The sequence below is a fragment of the Alternaria arborescens genome, assembly GCF_004154835.1.
Source record: "Alternaria arborescens strain FERA 675 chromosome Unknown contig_13, whole genome shotgun sequence".
In the NCBI taxonomy this organism is placed as follows: Eukaryota; Fungi; Ascomycota; class Dothideomycetes; order Pleosporales; family Pleosporaceae; genus Alternaria; species Alternaria arborescens.
The window spans coordinates 584,656-604,611 of NW_021167868.1; the positions used below are offsets into that span (position 1 = coordinate 584,656).

The 19,956-nt window shown below is 50.0% G+C and overlaps 8 protein-coding genes across 8 annotated transcripts; 7 read left to right on the plus strand and 1 right to left on the minus strand.

Annotated features, from left to right (window-relative positions):
• Nucleotides 1-119: 119 nt before the first annotated feature.
• AA0111_g6332 (hypothetical protein) lies at nt 120-1,274 on the plus strand (the record flags this gene model as incomplete). Its single annotated transcript, XM_028652543.1, has 1 exon — nt 120-1,274. The coding sequence occupies one exon, from the start codon at nt 120-122 to the stop codon at nt 1,272-1,274; it is 1,155 nt and encodes a 384-aa protein (XP_028505974.1).
• A 711-nt stretch (nt 1,275-1,985) lies between these two features.
• AA0111_g6333 (hypothetical protein) lies at nt 1,986-2,468 on the plus strand (the record flags this gene model as incomplete). Its single annotated transcript, XM_028652544.1, has 1 exon — nt 1,986-2,468. One exon carries the CDS (start codon nt 1,986-1,988, stop codon nt 2,466-2,468), a length of 483 nt encoding a protein of 160 aa, XP_028505975.1.
• Nucleotides 2,469-2,925: 457 nt separating this feature from the next.
• AA0111_g6334 (Cytochrome P450 monooxygenase) lies at nt 2,926-4,621 on the plus strand (the record flags this gene model as incomplete). The annotated part of the gene is made up of 3 exons (XM_028652545.1): nt 2,926-3,019; nt 3,068-4,102; nt 4,155-4,621. 3 exons carry the CDS (start codon nt 2,926-2,928, stop codon nt 4,619-4,621), a joined length of 1,596 nt encoding a protein of 531 aa, XP_028505980.1.
• Nucleotides 4,622-6,056: 1,435 nt separating this feature from the next.
• On the plus strand, nt 6,057-6,695 carry AA0111_g6335 (hypothetical protein; the record flags this gene model as incomplete). The annotated part of the gene is made up of 2 exons (XM_028652546.1): nt 6,057-6,415; nt 6,506-6,695. 2 exons carry the CDS (start codon nt 6,057-6,059, stop codon nt 6,693-6,695), a joined length of 549 nt encoding a protein of 182 aa, XP_028505981.1.
• A 1,072-nt stretch (nt 6,696-7,767) lies between these two features.
• On the minus strand, nt 7,768-9,891 carry AA0111_g6336 (putative xanthine/uracil permease; the record flags this gene model as incomplete). Its single annotated transcript, XM_028652547.1, has 7 exons — nt 7,768-8,009; nt 8,098-8,329; nt 8,382-8,972; nt 9,022-9,467; nt 9,514-9,610; nt 9,658-9,747; nt 9,799-9,891. The coding sequence occupies 7 exons, from the start codon at nt 9,889-9,891 to the stop codon at nt 7,768-7,770; spliced, it is 1,791 nt and encodes a 596-aa protein (XP_028505978.1).
• A 1,491-nt stretch (nt 9,892-11,382) lies between these two features.
• Nucleotides 11,383-13,387, plus strand: AA0111_g6337 (hypothetical protein; the record flags this gene model as incomplete). The annotated part of the gene is made up of 5 exons (XM_028652548.1): nt 11,383-11,839; nt 11,893-12,073; nt 12,121-12,490; nt 12,542-12,665; nt 12,726-13,387. The coding sequence occupies 5 exons, from the start codon at nt 11,383-11,385 to the stop codon at nt 13,385-13,387; spliced, it is 1,794 nt and encodes a 597-aa protein (XP_028505979.1).
• Nucleotides 13,388-14,141: 754 nt separating this feature from the next.
• AA0111_g6338 (hypothetical protein) lies at nt 14,142-14,995 on the plus strand (the record flags this gene model as incomplete). Its single annotated transcript, XM_028652549.1, has 2 exons — nt 14,142-14,481; nt 14,559-14,995. The coding sequence occupies 2 exons, from the start codon at nt 14,142-14,144 to the stop codon at nt 14,993-14,995; spliced, it is 777 nt and encodes a 258-aa protein (XP_028505982.1).
• Nucleotides 14,996-17,932: 2,937 nt separating this feature from the next.
• On the plus strand, nt 17,933-19,003 carry AA0111_g6339 (hypothetical protein; the record flags this gene model as incomplete). The annotated part of the gene is made up of 1 exon (XM_028652550.1): nt 17,933-19,003. The coding sequence occupies one exon, from the start codon at nt 17,933-17,935 to the stop codon at nt 19,001-19,003; it is 1,071 nt and encodes a 356-aa protein (XP_028505983.1).
• Nucleotides 19,004-19,956: the final 953 nt, after the last annotated feature.

A 19,956-nucleotide genomic window follows, 5' to 3' on the forward strand; every position in this document is an offset into this window, starting at 1 on the left:
TAAAGAGCGACAGGAGTACAGCGCCAAATAGAGTATTCGCTGGTGTTTCAATTCGTCTCTCCAGGGTCCTCGATTTGTTTGTGATAATCCTACCTTGCTCATAATACCGTTTCGCAACCATGCATCTTCCGGCTCTTACCCTGGCTTTGGCTGGCACAGCACTTGCGGCGAAGAACACCACCAGGCCGTATTCGACATGGATGGCCTCTTCCTTTTTGTCCAAGAGCCAGCACATGGACAACCACTATGTCGCTTCGGTCATCCATGAAGGTATCCAGAAAGCCGCCACAACGCAAAACGACTCTTCTCTGCTTGCGTACGCTTCCGAAGCCGTCTCGTCGGTTGTTTCCTCCAACGGCACTATCAAGGGTTGGAACTCCACCTTCTACACACTGGACGACATCCGGGTTGGCAACAACATCCTTTACTTCTGGAACTCGGAGGGCCGTAAAGACGACAAGTACGTTGTTGCGGCTAAGGGTCTCCGTGAGCAGCTGGACCGATGGCCGCGCACCCCCACAGGCGGGTTCTGGCACAGGGCCCCTGTCTATGCGAACCAGATGTGGCTAGATGGTATTTACATGGCCGATACCTTCTATGCGACCTACACATCATACTTCGAGCCCGACAACACGACTGCGTGGAACGATATCGAGTTGCAATTCGATCTGATCGAGGAGCACTGCCGAAACACGACAACCAACCTCCTGTACCATGGCTACAGCGAAGACAAGTCGACTGTGTGGGCTGACCCTGAGACTGGTGCTTCACCATATGTGTGGGACCGTGCTCTGGGATGGTACTTTGTTGCGCTCGTTGAGGTGCTCGAAGTCTTCCCCAAGACGCACGCTGGTTACTCCAAGCTCGTCGACTACTTTGTCACTCTGGCTTCTGGTATCAAGGACGTCCAAGATATCAGCGGTGGATGGTGGCTGCTTATGGACCCGGAGCTTGCTGGAAAGGAGGGAAACTACATCGAGTCGAGTGCCACGGCCATGTTCACCTACGCATACATGAAGGGTGTCAGGCTGGGTTTGTTGGAGAAGTCGTACCAGGAGACAGCGTCCAAGGCGTGGGATCTGATGTTGGATGACTTCATCCAGTACGAGAAGAACGGCACCCTCAGCTTTACCGGCACGGTTACTGTAGGAAGTTTGAAGGGCGATGCGTCTTACGAGTACTACACTGGTGTTGAGACGCTGATCAACGATGGTAAGGGTGCTGGTGCGTTCATGTACGCCGCCACCGAAATGGAGAAGGCTGGACTGGAGTAGACCGAGAAGGCGGTCTTGGACATTTAATGTATATACTTTGAATCAAATCCCAAGTGGGAAATTTCCATGAAGTTGACTTAGACTTCCGAGTTGAGTAAACATTCATGTCTCCGTCCCGTTACCACGCGCCACGCTATCCTCATCAAGCCAGCGCGCGCCATGTCACTAATCGAGAAATCTGGCGAAGCACACCAACCACGTCACGTAGCAACACAGCCTCTACTCATATACCCAATCGTCGTTGCATCCTATGCCAATTCCAACGGTGAAATTTCGCCTTGCCGCATTGTCGTGATTCGGCGCGCAGCTGCCGAAAGGCCCGTCATGGTTGCCAAAAATAATCCTTGGAAACGGGTCTCCTGAGCAACCATGTGGAGCTACGAGCCACGCCCCCGAGCAACCGTCACAGCCTCAGATCAACAGCTGGGCCATGAGCGACAGGCCCGCTGGCGTGATGGATCTTGCTGGAACTGTCGGTGACGTTGCGCTAAGTCGTGGCATTGCCTTTGCGGATATTTCTTGACCGTTGCGTCGTCCCTGCTATTGTGCTAGACAACTAACCTCCGACTACTTACTTACTTCGCAGTAGAAGAAAATATTACATAGTCGCTGTGCTGCTAAACAAGTCTTGATCAAGGACGAATGTAAGACTCTCAACACAGGACATCCGATGCAATCCTAACCACAATACAGAAACCTCAGCCCGCAACAATGTCTTCCGCTATATCATCTGCCGCCTCCCCCAGCGCAACGGGCGCCTCGTGCACCACGGCCGACTTTACACAATTTCCTACCCAAGATGTCTTCTGCGCCGTCGGCAGCACAACCGGCATCCCCTCCAACACATCCGACACGCTCTCGCAATGCTGCAAAGACGCTCCGGTCGAGGAGTTCAACGGTTCATGCGGATATTACTGTCTCGCCTACGACCAGACTGTTGCTGATCTAAATGCCTGTTTTATGGACAACGGTGTGAACCCCAGCCAGATCTTTTGCTCGGGAAACAACACGGCAAGCGCGACGGGCACACCAAGTGGAAGTGGAAGCGCGAGCCGGACGTCTGGTGGTAATGGACCTGATTCTACGGGCTCGCCAGGTAGCACTGGTGCTGCTGCACCCATGGGTGTAAGCAAGGCTGGCCTGGGCATGTTGGGTATGTTCGTCATCTCTGCTTTTGCAGGTGCGCTGTTGTAAAACACTACGATACTTTTTTACTTCCTATACTTAATGTCCTTCCATCATGTTCGCTCCATCACTCACTCTGCACAATACGGTTTGTGGTTTCGTTGAAGATCGTTTTCGCTGCATATGCCTTGGATAGGGAATGTAGGGTACCTCAAACAGGATGGACATGTGCATGCCTTGGCTATTATGCAATACTCCCCCGATCGGCATCTCGGTATACCGTCTTGCCTTGCAATTGGATTCGACCAACGTCCCGCATCCGGAAACAGCTAATGCACACTTCTTGCCTACCGATACAATGGTAGCACAATTTACCCCGCCTGACTTACGTATGAAAAGAGCGCGCGCAGAACATATTGCTTGTTTTTCCTGACAGAAAAGCCTGCGAACATCTATGACACGATCCAAGTTCCGTTCATTCTGAAATATTGGTGACAATAAGCTGTCCCAAGAGCTATTTTGGACCATGGCTACTCTAGCTGCCTTAGTCGTTACCTCCGTAGTAGTTAGCCTATACTATCTCCTCAAGATAGGTCGCCGAGAAGCAGGACTACCACCTGGTATCTTCTAGATCACACCATGTCTCATTCCAATGCTAAACCTTCCAGGCCCACCGACCCTTCCTCTCCTCGGTAACCTGCTGTCTATACCGACAAAGAACGCACACTTCCAATTCACGGCTTGGGGAAAACAATATGGCGGCATCTATAGCCTTAAACTCTTCCACACCACAGCCATCGTGCTCAGCGACCGCCGATTAGTCCGCGAGCTCATTGACAAGCGCGGCGCAACATACAACAGCAGACCACCTTTCTTCTTTGCCGAGCACTATATTGCCAGGGATCCAGCGAATATTCCCTTGGTCGTGTTCATGCCCTCGGGAGATAAATGGCGGCTTTGCAGAAAGTTATATGCACATTGTTTCAACGAAGCGAAAGTTGAGAGGGAGTACGTTGACATTGTAGAAGCTGAAAGTAGACAGATGGTACATGACTTCTGGCACGAACCAGGAGGTTTTATGATGCATACTTTGCGATTCAGTAATAGTATCATTAAGAGTTTGGTTTATGGGACAAGGACTAGACATGCAGACGAACTTCAAGAGTATACAGTCATGTTCGAGAAGTATGTCGAATTGCTTGAGGTTGGTGCAATACCGCCGGTAGACTTATTACCTTGGTTGGTATACGTACCCCAGTGGATGTGGTGGGGACGGTGGAAGAATTGGAAGAATAAAGGAGATGAGAGTGGACAGACTGTTAATGCTGTCTTCACGAAGATGGCAGAGCCAGTGTTGGAGAGGAGAAGTCGTGGGGTACGTGCAGGTTCTGTGTATGACTACCTGCTGGATGAGGGAGAGAAGGGTATCAATCTGACGAGAAGAGATCTGGACACCCTTGCGGGCTCATTGATCGATGCTGGGAGTGATACGACGGCATCTGCTATACGGGTTTTCATACAAGCTATGATCAAGTATCCAGGTGTTCAAGAACGAGCTCATAGGCATGTTGATGAAGTGGTAGGAAGCAAAAGATCACCGATGTGGAGCGATGTCGTGAAGCTACCGTATGTCGTTCAAATCATCAAGGAGGTGATGCGATGGAGGCCAGTAGCGAGTATCATGCCGCATCACAGTACCGCTGGTAAACCTCAGTCCGCGCGCGATATATATCGATAATGGCTAAAGTAAAACAGATGACACCATCGACGGCTACTTCATACCTAAGAACACGACTGTCCTCATAAATGTCTGGGACCTGAATCACTCACCAGCCGACGTCAATACTTGCGAGTCCCCAATGTCAGACTTCGATCCTGATCGATACGCAACTCGTATTCACGCCTCATCTCACTACGCAGCATCTCCCGATATCGCTTCGCGGGACCACTATACTTACGGTGCTGGACGACGTATCTGTCCTGGTATGCATCTCGCCGAGCGCAGTCTCTTCATTGCTATTGCGAAGTTGCTTTGGGCTTTTGAATTCAAAGAGAAGCCTGGAAGGCCTGTAGATATTGACCCCGAAACAGGATTCATGGATGGTATTGTGAGGACGCCAAAGAACTTCGAATGTGAGATTCGAGTTCGGCAGGAGCGACAAGAAATCCTTGAGAATGAATTTGCGGAGGTGAGGAATTTGTTGGGGAAATACGAGGTCTAAGGACAATGTGTCGTGTGTAAGAATTTGATGCTAACACAAATTCACTGGAAGGAAATCGGATTTGCTATTGAGTTCCTCAACTTACCTTTCAGTACGCACGTACAGCTACAACGATTGCTATCATGTGCTTCGAAATTGTCGAACTTACTTCTTGGTGATAGGGTACGGCTTCCAACTTTCCTTCTCGTACATGATAGCACAATGCACCTGTAAGCTCATCGCGCCCGTAGCAGTCAAGAGCGTGGTGATCGTTGCTTCTAGAACTAGAATGCTGTACAGGTACACCCAGCATGCACCATTCACGTGAGCATTTCGCCTGCCTACTCGTACCTCACCTCATTGTGAACAAAACTGGAGCGCAGTACCTACGTTCTTCATCCAACTTATTACCCAACAACTCGCCAACCACGGTGAACATACCTCCCATCCATCGCTAAGAATATCACAAGATGTCGCGTATTACCGACCGTTATCAACACATACGAGCGAAAGCCATCATGGCACCACGTCGCTGGTCCAAAAGATTGTATCGTTACTGGAAGCCGGGACGCCCGTCTCCAGCATCGCCAGTTCCGCCACCAATGGCTACACCACCAACGGTTCTACCATCAACATCTCCAGCATCAACGGCTCCACCATCATATATTACAGTACTGCAGCCTCAAGCAACTCCACATCCGTTACCAATTTATGCAGAATTCATGTCACCACCTTACACTCCAGCGTCAACAATTACAGAATCAATTGTTCCATCATTGAGGCCTCCATCACTGGCGTCTTCGGCATCCGTATATCCAGTACCAGAGTATTCAACAAGGAGGCCTCAATCTTCTACATCTCAGGCATCAGAGCATGCATGTTCGCAGTCTCAAGTATCGTCAGCTCAATCACCACGATCACCTACATCTCGATCGCCAGCTGCTCAATCACTGGCCGCTCAATCACTAACTGTTCAGGTATCAACGTCTGAATCATCAACATCTCCATCACCAACGTCGCAGTCGCCAAGGTCACAAGGATCAACATCTCGCACAACACCCTCTCAGATACCGACTTCTCCAAACACCCCTTCCGCCTCTAATGTTGAGCCACCACCGAAGCAGGAGGAATCCGGGTCTCCGAACAGCAAATCTCATCCTCTGCAGACTCTGAAGGGGAAGTTGTTTGTTATATCCGGGGCAACATCAGACGTTGGACGTGCGACAGCTAAATTGCTGGTTGCAAGCGGAGCGAAGGTCTCCCTCGGGGACACCAAGCTAATAGAACTGGCGCAGCTTTCGAGTGAACTCGGACCGAATGCGGAATTCACAATGTTGGATGTTACAAACGAGAGAGCCGTAAAGAGCTGGCTAAGATATGCCCCTTCGAACTAGGGATTGGAGTTTATCGATGGTATGTGAACATCCTGGCCGTCTTGCAAGGCACGAATCTGCTTATGGAAGTCAACGTCCGGATATGTGCTTGGGCTGACGACGACGCAGGTGCAGTGAACCTTGCAGCTATCTCGGGCAACAAGGCCCTTGTAGAAGACCACGACCATGACAACTACAAGAAGGTCTTCGCAGTCAACGTTAAGGGCATGTTCTTGTGCATGGCCGCCGAGCTTCGCAGCATGCATCCCACAAGTAAAGGCGGACAAGGTGGATCGATTGTAAATGCAGCATCGACAGCAGGACTGGTCGGCAAAGAAGGCAGCTCAATCTATTGCGCGTCAAAACATGCCGTCATTGGACTTACGAAGGCTGCTGCAAGGGAGCAGTCCAAGACTGGCATTCGGATCAATGCTATCGCACCGTAAGTGATGCCCTCAGCCTATCTCAGGCACTGGTTCTCTTCCCACCACTTGTACTGTCGGAGCAGAGCCGGTCGTTGACACTATTTTAGAAGCTTTGGTGACACACCACACCTGGACGCCTTCGATATTGAGAACGGCTTCACACCCCCCAACAACGCCGTCCTCGGCCGCGTCCCCAGCCCTGAACAAGTCGCGAAAGTGATTCAATTCCTGCTTAGCAGCGACGCAAGCTTCGTGACTGGATCAGTGTGGCAGGTCGACGGCGGCGCATTGTGTTGAGTTGAGATAAGGAAAAAGAAAGTGCGGGGCGAACTGGTGTTGCAGAAGCGATGGTGGGTACACGTTCTCTGGGGTTAGTTTGAGGTTTGATGAGTGTGTGTGGAGCATACCGCATTGGGAAGACGACGATGTTTGACACGAAACAGGCTTATGTACTTGCCGAGCTGTCATGCGCTATCCTTCTCAGCCTTACAAAAAGGAATTCATCTCGTCGTTAAGCTTGATACACATGCCGGAGACCCGTACCAAAGCTGGAAGAATAGACCGTTATCAATGTAAACACGAGCCCCGCACGTATCACATACACTATTCTCGAAAGGAGGCAGCAATTTGTTTTACTTAGATATACAGGCGTGATGGTGAACTGATCTTTAGCTATAGGTTGCTTTTTGCATATCGATAGAAGATGCGTCGATACTCGATGATGACATGATTGCAAGACGCACGTCGGTTGCGGATTGATGGCAGACACCGGTAGTGCCACTTCTTATGAGTTAAGTGCCGCTGCAAGACCCTTCTGAATCGGTAGCGATCGGCACCCCAGCCGTGCAGCTTGCGAATACGCGGCTCGGAAGACTGAGCGCCAACCATAGAGTTCGTAGATCACTCCTATTGGCGCACCTTAGGCACGCAAAGCTAGAAGGCAAAAACAAGGAAACGAGGAGCAGATCTCGGAAGACTATTTAGTGCACTGCTGGATATTTGTGGCTTGGAAAAGTGATGCACTGTTACTTCTTCTCGCCTTAGAGAAGTTGAAGGAGGGTTGGAGGAAGGTTGGACTAATTAACGGATATCAATGCCGCGGTCCCAATCCTGATGTTGAGCGAAAGCGTTGGCCCGAACCAAAGTTTGTGAACCAAAGTTGATGCCACCTTAGACACGGGAAACGTACCCGACAGGAGACAGTGCTCGATAAAATTTTGTCAGAAGCTATGTAGATCAAGAATTAGGATATCAAAATAACGGCAGGCAAAATCAGGTGACACGTAATTTCAAATGACTCGTGATAATTCATTTCATAAGCGCGAAACTCTAATTCACAGAAACTCTCCTCTGCCAATCACAGGCGCCATTATCTCCCCATCGACTTGAAAACCTTCTCCCGGCGAGGATCTGTGGGCAAGGCTTGTATAACGACCGAATCAAGCTCGCGATCGGATCCATTTGAGCCAATCCGATCGTGGTATTTCCACTCCGACTCCGTGCTTCGAATGGAAATCGCGTCACGGGAATTGGGCGTGTGAGTCCCCCGCACGCGATCTGCGAGGCTTTGGGATGCGGTGATGAACCAGGGGAGTCTGCCAGCGGGTTTGACTGGGTTTGTTTGTTAGTGACTGGTATCGTTGGTGGGTGTGTAGTAGGAAAGTGCGCCAACGAAGCAGGGAAATGTGGTGAAACTTACTAGTCCAGTATTCGCGGTGATCTTCGTCTTCGGGAACGATGTAGCCGCCGGAGATAATCTTGGTCAAGTAGATCATGCCATTAAGTGCAGTGTAGACCATCAAACCCGCAATAAGACCGTAGGCCGCGCTGTATCCGAAGGGAATGAACATCACGGTTACGAAGGCTGGAATCGCATCGCCGATGTACCGCCAATTGATCGAGGAGATTTGTCGCATCATGAGGCAGCCAACCTATGTTTTTGTTAATGATGATGTCTTGAAGATTTGATAAAGAAAGGCTTACCAGGATCAATGTGCTTCCAGTAGCCCATGGCGGTATCGAAGCAAAGATAGGAGCGAAGAACATGGATATGAGAAAACAAACACCACAGGTCATGGCTGTTAATCCAGTTTTGCCACCTTCTGCAATCCCAGCACCGCTCTCGATGAAAGCCGTCACAGGTGAACAACCAAGGAGTGCACCCATGGAGATGCAAAAAGCGTCCGTGCAATAAGCAATCGTTGATCGTGGAAAATCTCCAGTCTCCGCGTCCACCACGCCGGAGAAACGTGCCATGGAATAAAGTGTAGCTGTGCAGTCGATGATGTCGACATAGAGGAAAGTGAATAGGGCGAGGGCGAAGTGGCCAGGTGCCCGGTTGACGTCCCAGTCCAGAGCGTTCAAAGTGCGATTGATGGGATGAAAGTCGACCACCTTCTTGAAGAATTCGAAGCGGTTGTCACCAACCTCGTTGTAAGGAAAGAATGTGACTGATGTACCTCGTGGCCATGAGATGATTGACACGAGTAGGATGGCCAGGATCATGGCACTCTTGACCTTGTATGTCATCAAGTAAGCTGTCAAGATGCCCCCACACATGATACCTAGCCACATCTGCGAGAGGTATTAGCAACGTCTTGTGAGGAAGTAATATAGGACATACAGTAGGAGAGGTCATCTTGTGGCTTGTACATGAGCCAAACTCATCCTTGTACTGATCTGGACATCCCGCTATGTCAAGTGGAGTACTCTTTGAGCCCGCAATTGCACCAATACCTGCATTGGCGCTCAGTCCAACCTCGGCGAGAAACAGCCCTATACCACACGCTGCAGCAATCTTAAGTGACACTGGTATGATCTTGACGAGCCATTGTCGCATGCCGATTAAAGATAGGAATATGAAGATGAAGCCTTCAGCAAAAACCGCAGTGAGTGCCAGATTATAGGAGATGAGACCGGTGCCATGGAAGCCGACAATCTGGTAGGCGAAGTACGCGTTGAGACCCATGCCTGGTGCGAGACAAACGGGCATGTTGGTGAAGAACCCAAAGAGAAACGAGCTGAAGCCGGCTACGGCCGCGGTTGCGGTGATGAGGTTGCGGTTCAAATCTGAGCTTGGGTCAGATAATTTACTGAGCATTTAGAAGGTCCTTACCCTGCTTGCAGATGAGGTACTCGGTGTTCGTCAAACATATAGGGTCTGTTGCATCGTTGCATACGCAGTTGCCTCCAGTGTCGGCAAGAATAGTGGCCTAGATTCATTAATATGTCGAACAATACACGACTTTAGAAGCTTTACATTGACTGCTATGATGTATGCCATTGTGAAGAAGGACGTAAGTCCTGCCCGCACTTCGGTAGTGAACTTCGTATGTAGGATCTCATCTTTCTGCGAAGACAGTCAGCCATCCAATATCACCAATACCCTCGTTAAACATACATGCCCACAGCCGCCGAGACGAAATATCCTTCCGAAAGTTGACCGGCCGATGTACACATTGAGTGACTCGATTGAGGAACGGATGGACTCCATGATTACAGACGTAAAGATGGCCACCAGTCGAAGGTTTCAATGCTCGGTAGATAAAGAGGGAGGGATCTGCGACAGATAGCCCTGCGTCGACTATATTTGTGTCACGCACGTCCGGTAGAAGCAAACATGAACGATTCGGAACGAAAAGGTATATGGCATGGATCAATCGCAAATGCGATCGGTTATATTGGCGCCATAAGCAAAGTTCTTGCAGGAATGCTATAGGAAATATGAAGCGTAGGGCGAACTGTACTAAACAAAAGACACGCGCAAGGCGGAGTGGCATGTAGCGAAAGGGATGGGCGGGGAAGTCAAGGCTATGCATAGCGCGCAGCAGGGTAAAAAGCACGCCCTAAGAAGGTTTTGGACGGAGTGACGGCATGACCACTTGGGACCGCCGCATCATGCGTAGCACAAATCAATGGTATGGCGGCAGGAGCGTTGTCGTGCAGCTGAAGCGGAGAATCTTGCAGCGTACTCGAGGGTGGGTGGTCTAGCCTCGTGCTATGGTGGCTTGACAGAAGCGAGTCAGGGGCTGACGAGTCTAGCTCGCGCTAGTCAGGTACATCCGATGTAGATCAGACTGAACCATGACTGGTCGGAATGTTGTCTTTGGTGCCCCTCCCGCATCTGCAGCAAAATGACGGGGCAACTAAAAGCCTTAGTAGAACCTTCTGCTCACCCTTGTGGATTCCTTCTGGCAAGATTGACAACAACTATACTCATCTGGTTTACAACTTATGCCGCCATGTCGGTTCAGCGGCCTTGCTGCTTGTTCTGTCCATGGTACCGGTGTTCCCGTTTGACCCTATAGTTCCGACCAGAATGGATCAGCTGTGATCGCCATTCTAGTTGGGTTCGCAGTTTGTAGCGAATGCAAGTCAAGGTTGGCGGCATCATATCGGTTATTTCCCTTAGCAGCCGTCATTGCGAATGGTAGCCAGCCACAAGCGTTTCCTGCAGAACCTTGGGCGGAAAGACCGAGAACTGGAAAAGAGAGCCCGATAAGCTGGCCAGTCGCAACTGCTGTACAGCCCAACTGTTTGCTTTTTCGGGGAAGACCCGGATTGAGATGGGGTTGCTTTGCACGCTCACACCACGCGTAGCGGTATCTCTCTCCAACAGTATGGTTGACAACCGGAAAGCTCACGGTGCGCTGAGTGAATCTGCGCTGTGCATCGAAGCACAACAGAGTAGCGCTAGTGCATGTGTTCGGGCCAGGGAAGCCCTGATAGTAGTCTGAAAAGGTCAATAACGCCACGGTCCGGGTGGTGCGACAGCGTTTCGATGCCGCGGAAACAAGGGACCGTTGCGTAACTCGCTTTACAGTTGCGACACGGTCCACCCAGGTGCTTGACTACTTTTCCGTTCAGAGGTGCGACTAGTCCTGAGGGTTTGATAGCCTTCAGGCGATTATTCGTTCCCACTCCTTGGATCATCGACTTATAGTGGCCCCGCTGCACCCCGCTAGACTCGCCACTGTAATCGAACATGTTCGCGACCGACTTACCACTGGACAAAGAGGCGGAATCCGTGGGTGCGCGGAGGGAACGAAAGACTAAGGAGCGATCCATTAGGTCAAACTCCATCAACACTTCGACTTCACGAACATCAATTAGTTCGACAAACTCGGGCTCTACCGATCGTGAGTTATGGTGGTCTTCGGGCCTGAAGAAGGCGAAGAGTATGAAACCAAAGATACTACGGCCATCAACTGGACGGACTACGGACTCACAGAGAACGGCAATTACTGTGACAACTGAAGTTGACTTGACCCGCACGCACAACCTCAAGGATCCCGAGCTGCAACCTGGCTGGACGTACACAAGTTCCCTTTCTGCAACACTTCCATCCGGAGATCCTATGCATCCACGTCAACATGAAGTAACAGAGCTGGAAGGTGATATGTCATCTCGAAATACGGGCTCCACCAGGTCGCGCATCTCGCGTAAGTGGTCTAACGTGAGCATGATGTGAATATGTGCTTATGACATGTGACAGATGACCGACAGCGCGAGGTGAAAACTCCTACTATGGTCGACAGCAGCGATGATGCGACGCAAGGAAGCCGCGTCAGTCCTAAGTCTTTTGTAACGAGCCGAACTCGTGCCAGTACAGCGAGCCCTGAAAATGAACATGCTATACCCATCTCAATGCCAGAAGCAAAGAGAGTTGACAGCGGGTGAGTCGTCTTCTTACAACTTCTGGGTTTATGCTTACTGTTCGTAGATGGCCCCAGCCCATGGAGACTGAAGCGACCGTCAAACTAGAAGCATTAGAACTGCGTGATAGCTTCCAGGAAGAGCAATCACATGAGGACGTGAGGCACATGGTCAAAGTGAATAGCGGCACAAATTCGGAGGTCTCCTGCAAGCCTCTCTCGCAATGGCAGTGTCTCACTCCAAGAGGTGTACCTTCGGAGATGCAAATACAGTCGCGTCTGGCTCCTAAAAAGGTCACAGTCTCTCAAGGTACTACATCAGAGCTCAGTCGATTCCAACGCTTCATCCGTAGGATGGAAGGCGCTGGTCCAAAGGTTATCTTGGATCGACTTAAGGAAGACTGGCAATGGACTGCAGGCGGAGATGTTGATGAAGAGGTATGTAGTAATCCTGTATATTTGTACCGAGTCCTGCTAATGATTGAACAGTTGGTCCTCGAAAAACAGCTGTGGCTGTTGACGGGTTTCCAAATGCTGAACTTGGGTCGGGAACAGACCCTGCCGCAGCCCGAATGTAACACCGGGAGAATCCTTGAACTATATGGCAATCTCTGTAAGTGAATGTTGTGCCCTTGTGTAACGCTGCCGTGCAAGCTCTAACGGTCGACGCCAGCTGAGGTATACCAACTGTCGGCTATGCATCCGTCTCAAACCGTACACTTCCTTACCACCAAGCCCCCACGACCTGTTCAGCTGCCGGGCAATGTATCGTACTTGACGGTGCGCAAGCTCGGTGCTGTTCCACTGCCTTACCCAGAAGACTACTTCTCGCATATAAGAGCATCGACGCTGCCGTCGCTGGTCCCATCCGCCACGCTACCAGAACTGTTCAGCGAATGTCACAAGCTGCTCGCTCCTGGTGGCTTCCTAGAGATCAGGATCATGGATGCTGCCCCAGTACGCAAGACCACCGGCCCGCTGATGCGGATGTGGATTGAGGATAGGCTCTCTGTCAACTTGGAACGGGACTTCAGATGCTCGAAGCCATGTTCGCTAGTTCCAAGCTGGCTGACAGCTGCCGGATTCGAGATGCTTGTTCAAGAAGACGATCAGAGCATGACGCTACCATGTGCTATCGACCCAGATGCGGCCAATGTGAACGACGAGCTTTCAATGATTATCGGTCGAGCCTTCTGGAAAGACATCTGGGGCAGCTTTGTGGACGACGCTCAAGACGAACCGAAGTGGTGGTGGGAAGACGAAGAGATTGTGCAAGAGTGCGTAAAGCGCCAGACCTTGCTTGAGTGCAGGACAATCTTTGCATACAAGCGGTAAGAGCTAGAACTTGTGGCACAATGGTTGGTGCAATGTGTTGATAATGAAGACTCGACAAGATGGGATTGGCGTTGGCGTCGACATGGAGCGTCTGTACGATAGGATACCCGACGCGTATTGCTGTCACTACCGCCTACGATGATACCTCGTTTAGACTTGTAATTAGATAGCGATGCATTTGGTACGCCGCGCAAATGGATAGTGGGACTTGACCATCATGGATGTTTCGCTCGCCCAAACGCTAACCCCGCACTGCTTAGCGTTCTTGTCACGTGATACCGCGAATAAGGCCGTTCCTTGTCAAAGGATGGCAGGATCTATCATGCTCGTCATGATGCCACAGAGTTGCGCAAGCTGCAATCTGCCAACTGTAGCACTATGGCTTGAACTACGGTCGTCGGACTATTTCGACCCACCTCCCCGGACGTCAGATTAGGAGTCCGTGCCACAGCCTCCGTTTCAGATGCATTGTCCGCAACGCGTCGTGGCTACAAGATCAGCACTATGTCGGCGCGACCGAAAGCTTTTCCGCACATCTTCTACACTCGACGGCGCTTTTGGCATGCCTCTCTCCTGAACTAATTAATCCGTCCCTCCAGCTCGTATCACATCTGCATAATCTGGCATAATTCCCGCACGACACGGCCACGATCCTACACAATCTGGGAATCCTACACAATCATCGGCACACCTAGAACGGCTTCAGGGCGATCGGCATCCGAGCTACGGCCGCCGAACAATAATACCAGGAATTATGTTCAGTTCGCTAGGGACCAAGATAGCCCTCCGGAAGGCCGGATTAGGCAATGTCAAGCTCCCAAAGACCGACGACTTGTTTGGTAGTGGGAACACCAAGAAGGGGAGCACTAACGGCGCCGATGGAGGAGACACAGGCTTCGCCAACCCCTTCGCAAACGTACAATGGGGTGTACCAAAAGCCCTACAATCTTGGACAACGCCTCCACCGCCCCAGACCCCGGTGCGCAAGCCACCAAACATTGGAGATCGAGCACAAACACACACGAAGCTGCAATTTCCAACGGCCGACGGACGGCCGACTATACTGCTGTTCCTAAGGTTCTGCGGGTGTCCTTGTGAGTATTCATTTCCTCAGACGTTCTAGTCGGATGCAAGGGCGGCAATGGCGGAAAGCATCTAATTCCTGCAAAAGTCTCCGAAAAACTCTTTCTCTCGCCCCGACCCCTCGCGAACCGCCATACTTCGATCCACTTCGTCGCAATCTCCCACTGCACACCCGCTGCAACCACAGAATGGCTCAAGAAACTCGGTGGAGCCTGGAACGTAGATGTAGTAGTGGATCAAGACCGGGAACTATACGCGCTATGGGGTCTAGGCATAGCTACTTGGGGCCATGTGCTGCATCCTAGAAACGGGTACAATCAGGTCATGCTCCGGAAGAATGAGGGTGTCTGGGGACAACAGGTCGGAGAAGGAGCATGTCGATGGCAGATTGGCGGGGCATATGCAGTCGATGGGAGGGGCGTTGTTACATGGGGCTCACCGATGCAGTCAGTAGATGAGGCGATACCATTCGAACACGGCGTAATGTCACTTGGATATGGAGAGACGCATAGACTGGGACTGTGAAATTCCACAATGGGTATTCAGGCGTTCGAAATTTCACAAGAGGGAATGTGGGGGTGAGAGATAGACATTCGTCAAGATGCGAAGGGTTCGCGTCTTTCTTGTATAGTACGTTCAGCGTTCAATCTTTCTGTTTCAGAGGAGCTTGCAGTCCGCAAGCTAACAGTGACAATCTGGGGCAGCCATGCTAAATTCTAACGGACTAGATACACAGCTTTCATTCTCTAAGCGAAGTCGCTTGCCTATTAAGGGAGAGTCTCATTCTCTCTTCAAGGCCTCGAGGACCGCCGCTCTGACCTCAGTCCATCTTTGCGAGTCTTCCTTTGTGGAAGCTACGCTTCGTGCTTGTTCAAGACCCCCATCCTACTTGATCAATTCTTTCATCATTCGTTCGGAAAATATGTCTCTCCTCAACTTCTTCACATTCTCCACCGACTCGCGAAAATAGGTCAAATCCCACAGAATGCGAGGTGGCACTCCTGCAGTTAGCCAAAGCTGATTGGAAATCCACTCAAGCGTGACCTTCCGGTTGCGATTACATGGGGAACCCTTCATGTGTGGTTTGACTGATTTCCACAGCTCATCGATTAGAGCTATGCTTCTTGGATCCGGTTTGGGATACGAGAAGAGGATAGACTTGAGATTCGGCAGGACAGAGCAGATCTGTCGTAAGGGAAACTTTGTCTGCCATTGACCAGGACCCGCGAATTGAGTCCTTAAGAGACTCTTCAGTTGGCAAAATCTGAATTTCGAGCTGGGTTATTCGATGTCTGATCTTCGATCTTCCGATGCTCGTGTATCGGTCTGCGTAATCTTTTGAGGTATCGCATGCGAAGTGATTTTGGGTCAATGCTAGCCCTGTAACCCTGCTGGCTTTGAGTAGGAGTACGTGCCGATCGAAGCAATGCTTGTCGACCTCGTCATGTAACTGTTTATTCGTACGCATTATCGCCAAATTCTCTGGTAACGACCTATCCGTTCTTGTATATTTTCGAGAGAACATAGGGATGTAGGCAAGATGCGGTATGAGACAATCGTATACTTGGAGACGAAGCTCATAGGGAAGCCGGAGAAACGGGAGAGGTTTGACTCGAGCATAGTTAGACTCATTCACGACTCTGAATAACGTGGTACCTACGTGTCTGCTCTGCGCTCGAGAAGATCTCTTCAAGTGAGGTGTCGCAAATGGCGTCCAACGCCAATAGTAAAGTCTTTACGTCGGAGAAAGTTGGACCGAATCTTGCAGCGGTTCTTTTAGAGCTATCTGAAGATCTGACGAGGCGAACATTGGTGAAGTGTCGTGAACCTAATACTTCAGTGTAAGCCCTGACATAAAGGTCAGGAATTTCGTCCGGTCGTTTCAGTCCCTTGGTACAGAAGTAGACTTCCTCCGAGCCTTGGATATGCGTGCAAGACGATGTTCCCTGGAGGATGACATCGAACTGTAGCTGTTTGTGACGATGAAACGTAGTTCGAGTCAACACGTTACTCAGTGCCTGTAGCTTCGCCTTGAGAAGCCCAGCCCGGGCTACCGTGTATGCGCCTGTGAACTCAGTCTTCTCTGCAGATAGGGTGTCCCTAGGTCCAGAGTCAGCATTGTTGATATCGCAATAATTGTTGATGGTCGCTGCTTACATTGCTTGTGTAAAGTCCAATGATAGCGGCGATCTGGCTGGATTGCAGATATTTTGGAGGACCTCGAGAAGAAGCGATTTTGAAGTTATATTACCTAGGTGTTTAGAAAGACCATGTTCAGGTCAGGGGCATTCACCAAGCATATAAGTTACGAAGCATCGAGCTAAGGGAGGCAGCAGCATCACACGGGCCGAATATACGAAAATATTTCCCAGTTGATACGAGGTCAAAAGTCAGACCCTACTCAGTACTTACGAGTTCAGTATAAGTAGTGGAGCTCAATACCAAGACTGGTGCCTGGCTAACATCAATAGAATCCGTCTAAGCGTGCCGGTGTAACGAAACGCTTTTTCCTCCACTCTCAGATCATTTGGAGCGCGTTTAAGCTCGAACAAGCACAGTACACACGTATTCTGCAGCGCTTGTTCTCGTAGCAAGTCGATCTCTGATACCGAAAAGTGTGTTATTGACTATGCCGTCGCTCGTTCTGCTGGTGTGACTACATAGAGTGACCGCGCATAAGATGAGCTACTCTGACAACATAAGAACTCTAAAGTGACAGGGCTTATAGCTGCACGATTTAATAGATAGCTCTGCCGGATACCCAGGTTTGCTGAGCACTCTGCTGAGACCTTACTGAGTCCTCTATTGTAGTAAATCACAACCTACTTTAGCTTGGATCTGAAGTTTGTCAAACCGGGTGCGGTTGAGCTACCAGAACAGATGTTCAAAAGTGCGAATAGGTGCGGGATTCATGCTAGCGAGGTTCAGCGGCAGATACATTTAGGGTGATTTGGTTTCCTTATTCTTTCACTATCATGCTAAAAACTCATATAACCTGACTGTATCCTAACTTTCCGTTATAGAAAATCCTCTTCATGTTACTGATGTCCCGGAAAGCGCTGTTCGTTACAACAGACAGCACTATGAGCGCGACCTCGCAAAGGTCCTGAGGATTGCTTGAGCATTACCGCTTGTGTCACTACGCAGTATTTCTCTCAGATACAGCGCATTTAACGTGATTTTTACCGAGCACCAAATGCATACTGTAGAATATTGGAGACTTCACCGAGTATCCAAAGTCGAGTGTGGAAACTTTCTCGGAGACATTCCAACACTGCGCTGACAGTACGGAGCCGGCGACTTTAAGTGCTTATAGTACCTATATTAGGCCGGCTGGACAAGCGACGAACGAAACATAAATTTCCACACACTCTCGAACTCTCAGATCACTTTGTCTCGCGCAAGACCTACCCGCTTCTCGAAAGATACATCAAAGACGCTATATAAGGTAGACATAACAAGATGGTGCTCCGAGTTCGACCCCAGATCTTCGACATACTCATTATCGGCTCAGGCCCAGCAGGGCTGAACGCCGCGCTCACCTGTGCAAGAACGCGTAGTACAGCTATTGTTTTCGACAACCAGCAGTACCGTAATGAGGGCGTTACACATATGCATACGGTAGCGTCTCGCGATCACTTCAACCCCCGAGAGTTCGGTCGCATCGCTCGCGAACAAGTCGAATCCCGTTACGATACCATTTGGTTTCAAGCTGCGACAATCACCCATGCGAAAAAGAAACAGGTGTCTGTACCTGATGAGAAGGGCTTGTATGATGGCTTCGAAGTCACAGATAGCGACGGTCACTCGTATGAGGGAAAGAAGATCATCCTAGCTACCGGTTCAAGAGATGTTTTCCCCGAAATCCAAGGCTATAAGGAAAACTGGCCAGCGCATATATACCAATGCTTAGCTTGCGATGGCTACGAGCAACGCGGAAGTGCAGTCGGCATCCTAGGTTTCGACAGCCCAATGTACACTCACTTTGTACAAATGGCCATCCCACTCGAACCCACTTCCATCACCATATTCAGCAACGGGCCCATCAAGCAGGAAGAACCAGTACAAGAGGCTATGAAACTCGCAAAGGCCTTCGGCGCAACACTCGACGAGCGGAAAATCGTGCGCCTGGTAAACAACGGCCCGAGCCACACAGATGGCGTAACAATTCACTTCGAAACCGGCGAACCAGTCACCCTTGGTTTTATCGTTCACAAACCTGCTACAGTCAATCGTGCGCAACACCTCATCGAGCAACTTGGTGTCGACACTGTGGAACCAGCGATGGGTGGACATATCAAGATTGCAAACGCAATGTTCAACGAGACAAGCGTCACGGGCATATTTGCTGCTGGCGACACCATGTTAATGATGAAGCAGGTTGCGATTGCTATGGCAGAAGGACTCAAAGCAGCGGCAGGCGCGGGAATGCAGATTGCGCAAGAAAAGGCCAAGAGTCTTTCCAAGACCTTTAAGGAGAGGGAGGGCACGGTTGAAGGAGAGAAGGATAAGGCAGAAGTAGCATCATATTAAAAAGAATCAATGGGTGGATTAAGGGAGCAAGGAAGCTTTTTTGAATGTCTACATGTATGACGTTTAAGCAGACGATAGGTTCGTGGAGGAGGGCACGACCATTGATTCCTGACACACAGTATGTAGTTTCCTTTGAGAATGTAGAAGACTACTTCCATGTCCTCCTCATTATCTGAAACCTCTACATCCGCTAGAAATAATGCTCGTGACAAGCCGTCAACCCAACCGAGATATGCCATCAAGAAACCTTCCATGCGCCTGTTCCCTAAGACACAGGCTCTACTACCGACGGTCAACATTATGAAAAAACACGGTCATACCTTTAACAGCTCAACAGCAACTGGACTGGACAAATTGGGACAGCTGCAGTTTGTAAAAGTATTGAAAAACTGGATCGTTGGTATGTGATATCATCTATATATCGGAGTTCAGATCAGATGAAGAATATAGGATAGTGTCAATGGGAAGCAGATGAGCGGATGGCTAACATGGCATCGATGGACAGAAGCTGCGCCTTTCATCGCCACTACGAATTCCGACAAGAGCTCGTCTTACAAAGTCGTCTTCACTGCGAAAAGATTGAGTACGGAGAATACATCGGCCATTGCCTCGGTGGCTGCAACTTCTTTGTAGATGGCGAAACTTTTTGCTATCAGGCCAAATCTATGGGACAGTGATTGGACGCTTGTAGAGAAGAGCAGCAGAACCGATACCTTGATTGATGCAATAGAAGATTTATGGGAGAGAGTCATGCATAGAGCGGATAGTTTGGCTTGTGAGTCTTGGTGTATCATGGTGAACAGAGGCTGAAATGTCATGTACTAACGATATCAATCTGTTAGATGGAACGAAAGTCGGTGCGATGGTCGATAAGAGGATGAGCGGAGATGACAAGATAATGGCTAGGAAGAGTGCGGAGTGGTAGTCATGATCAGATGCAGGGGAATGGAAAG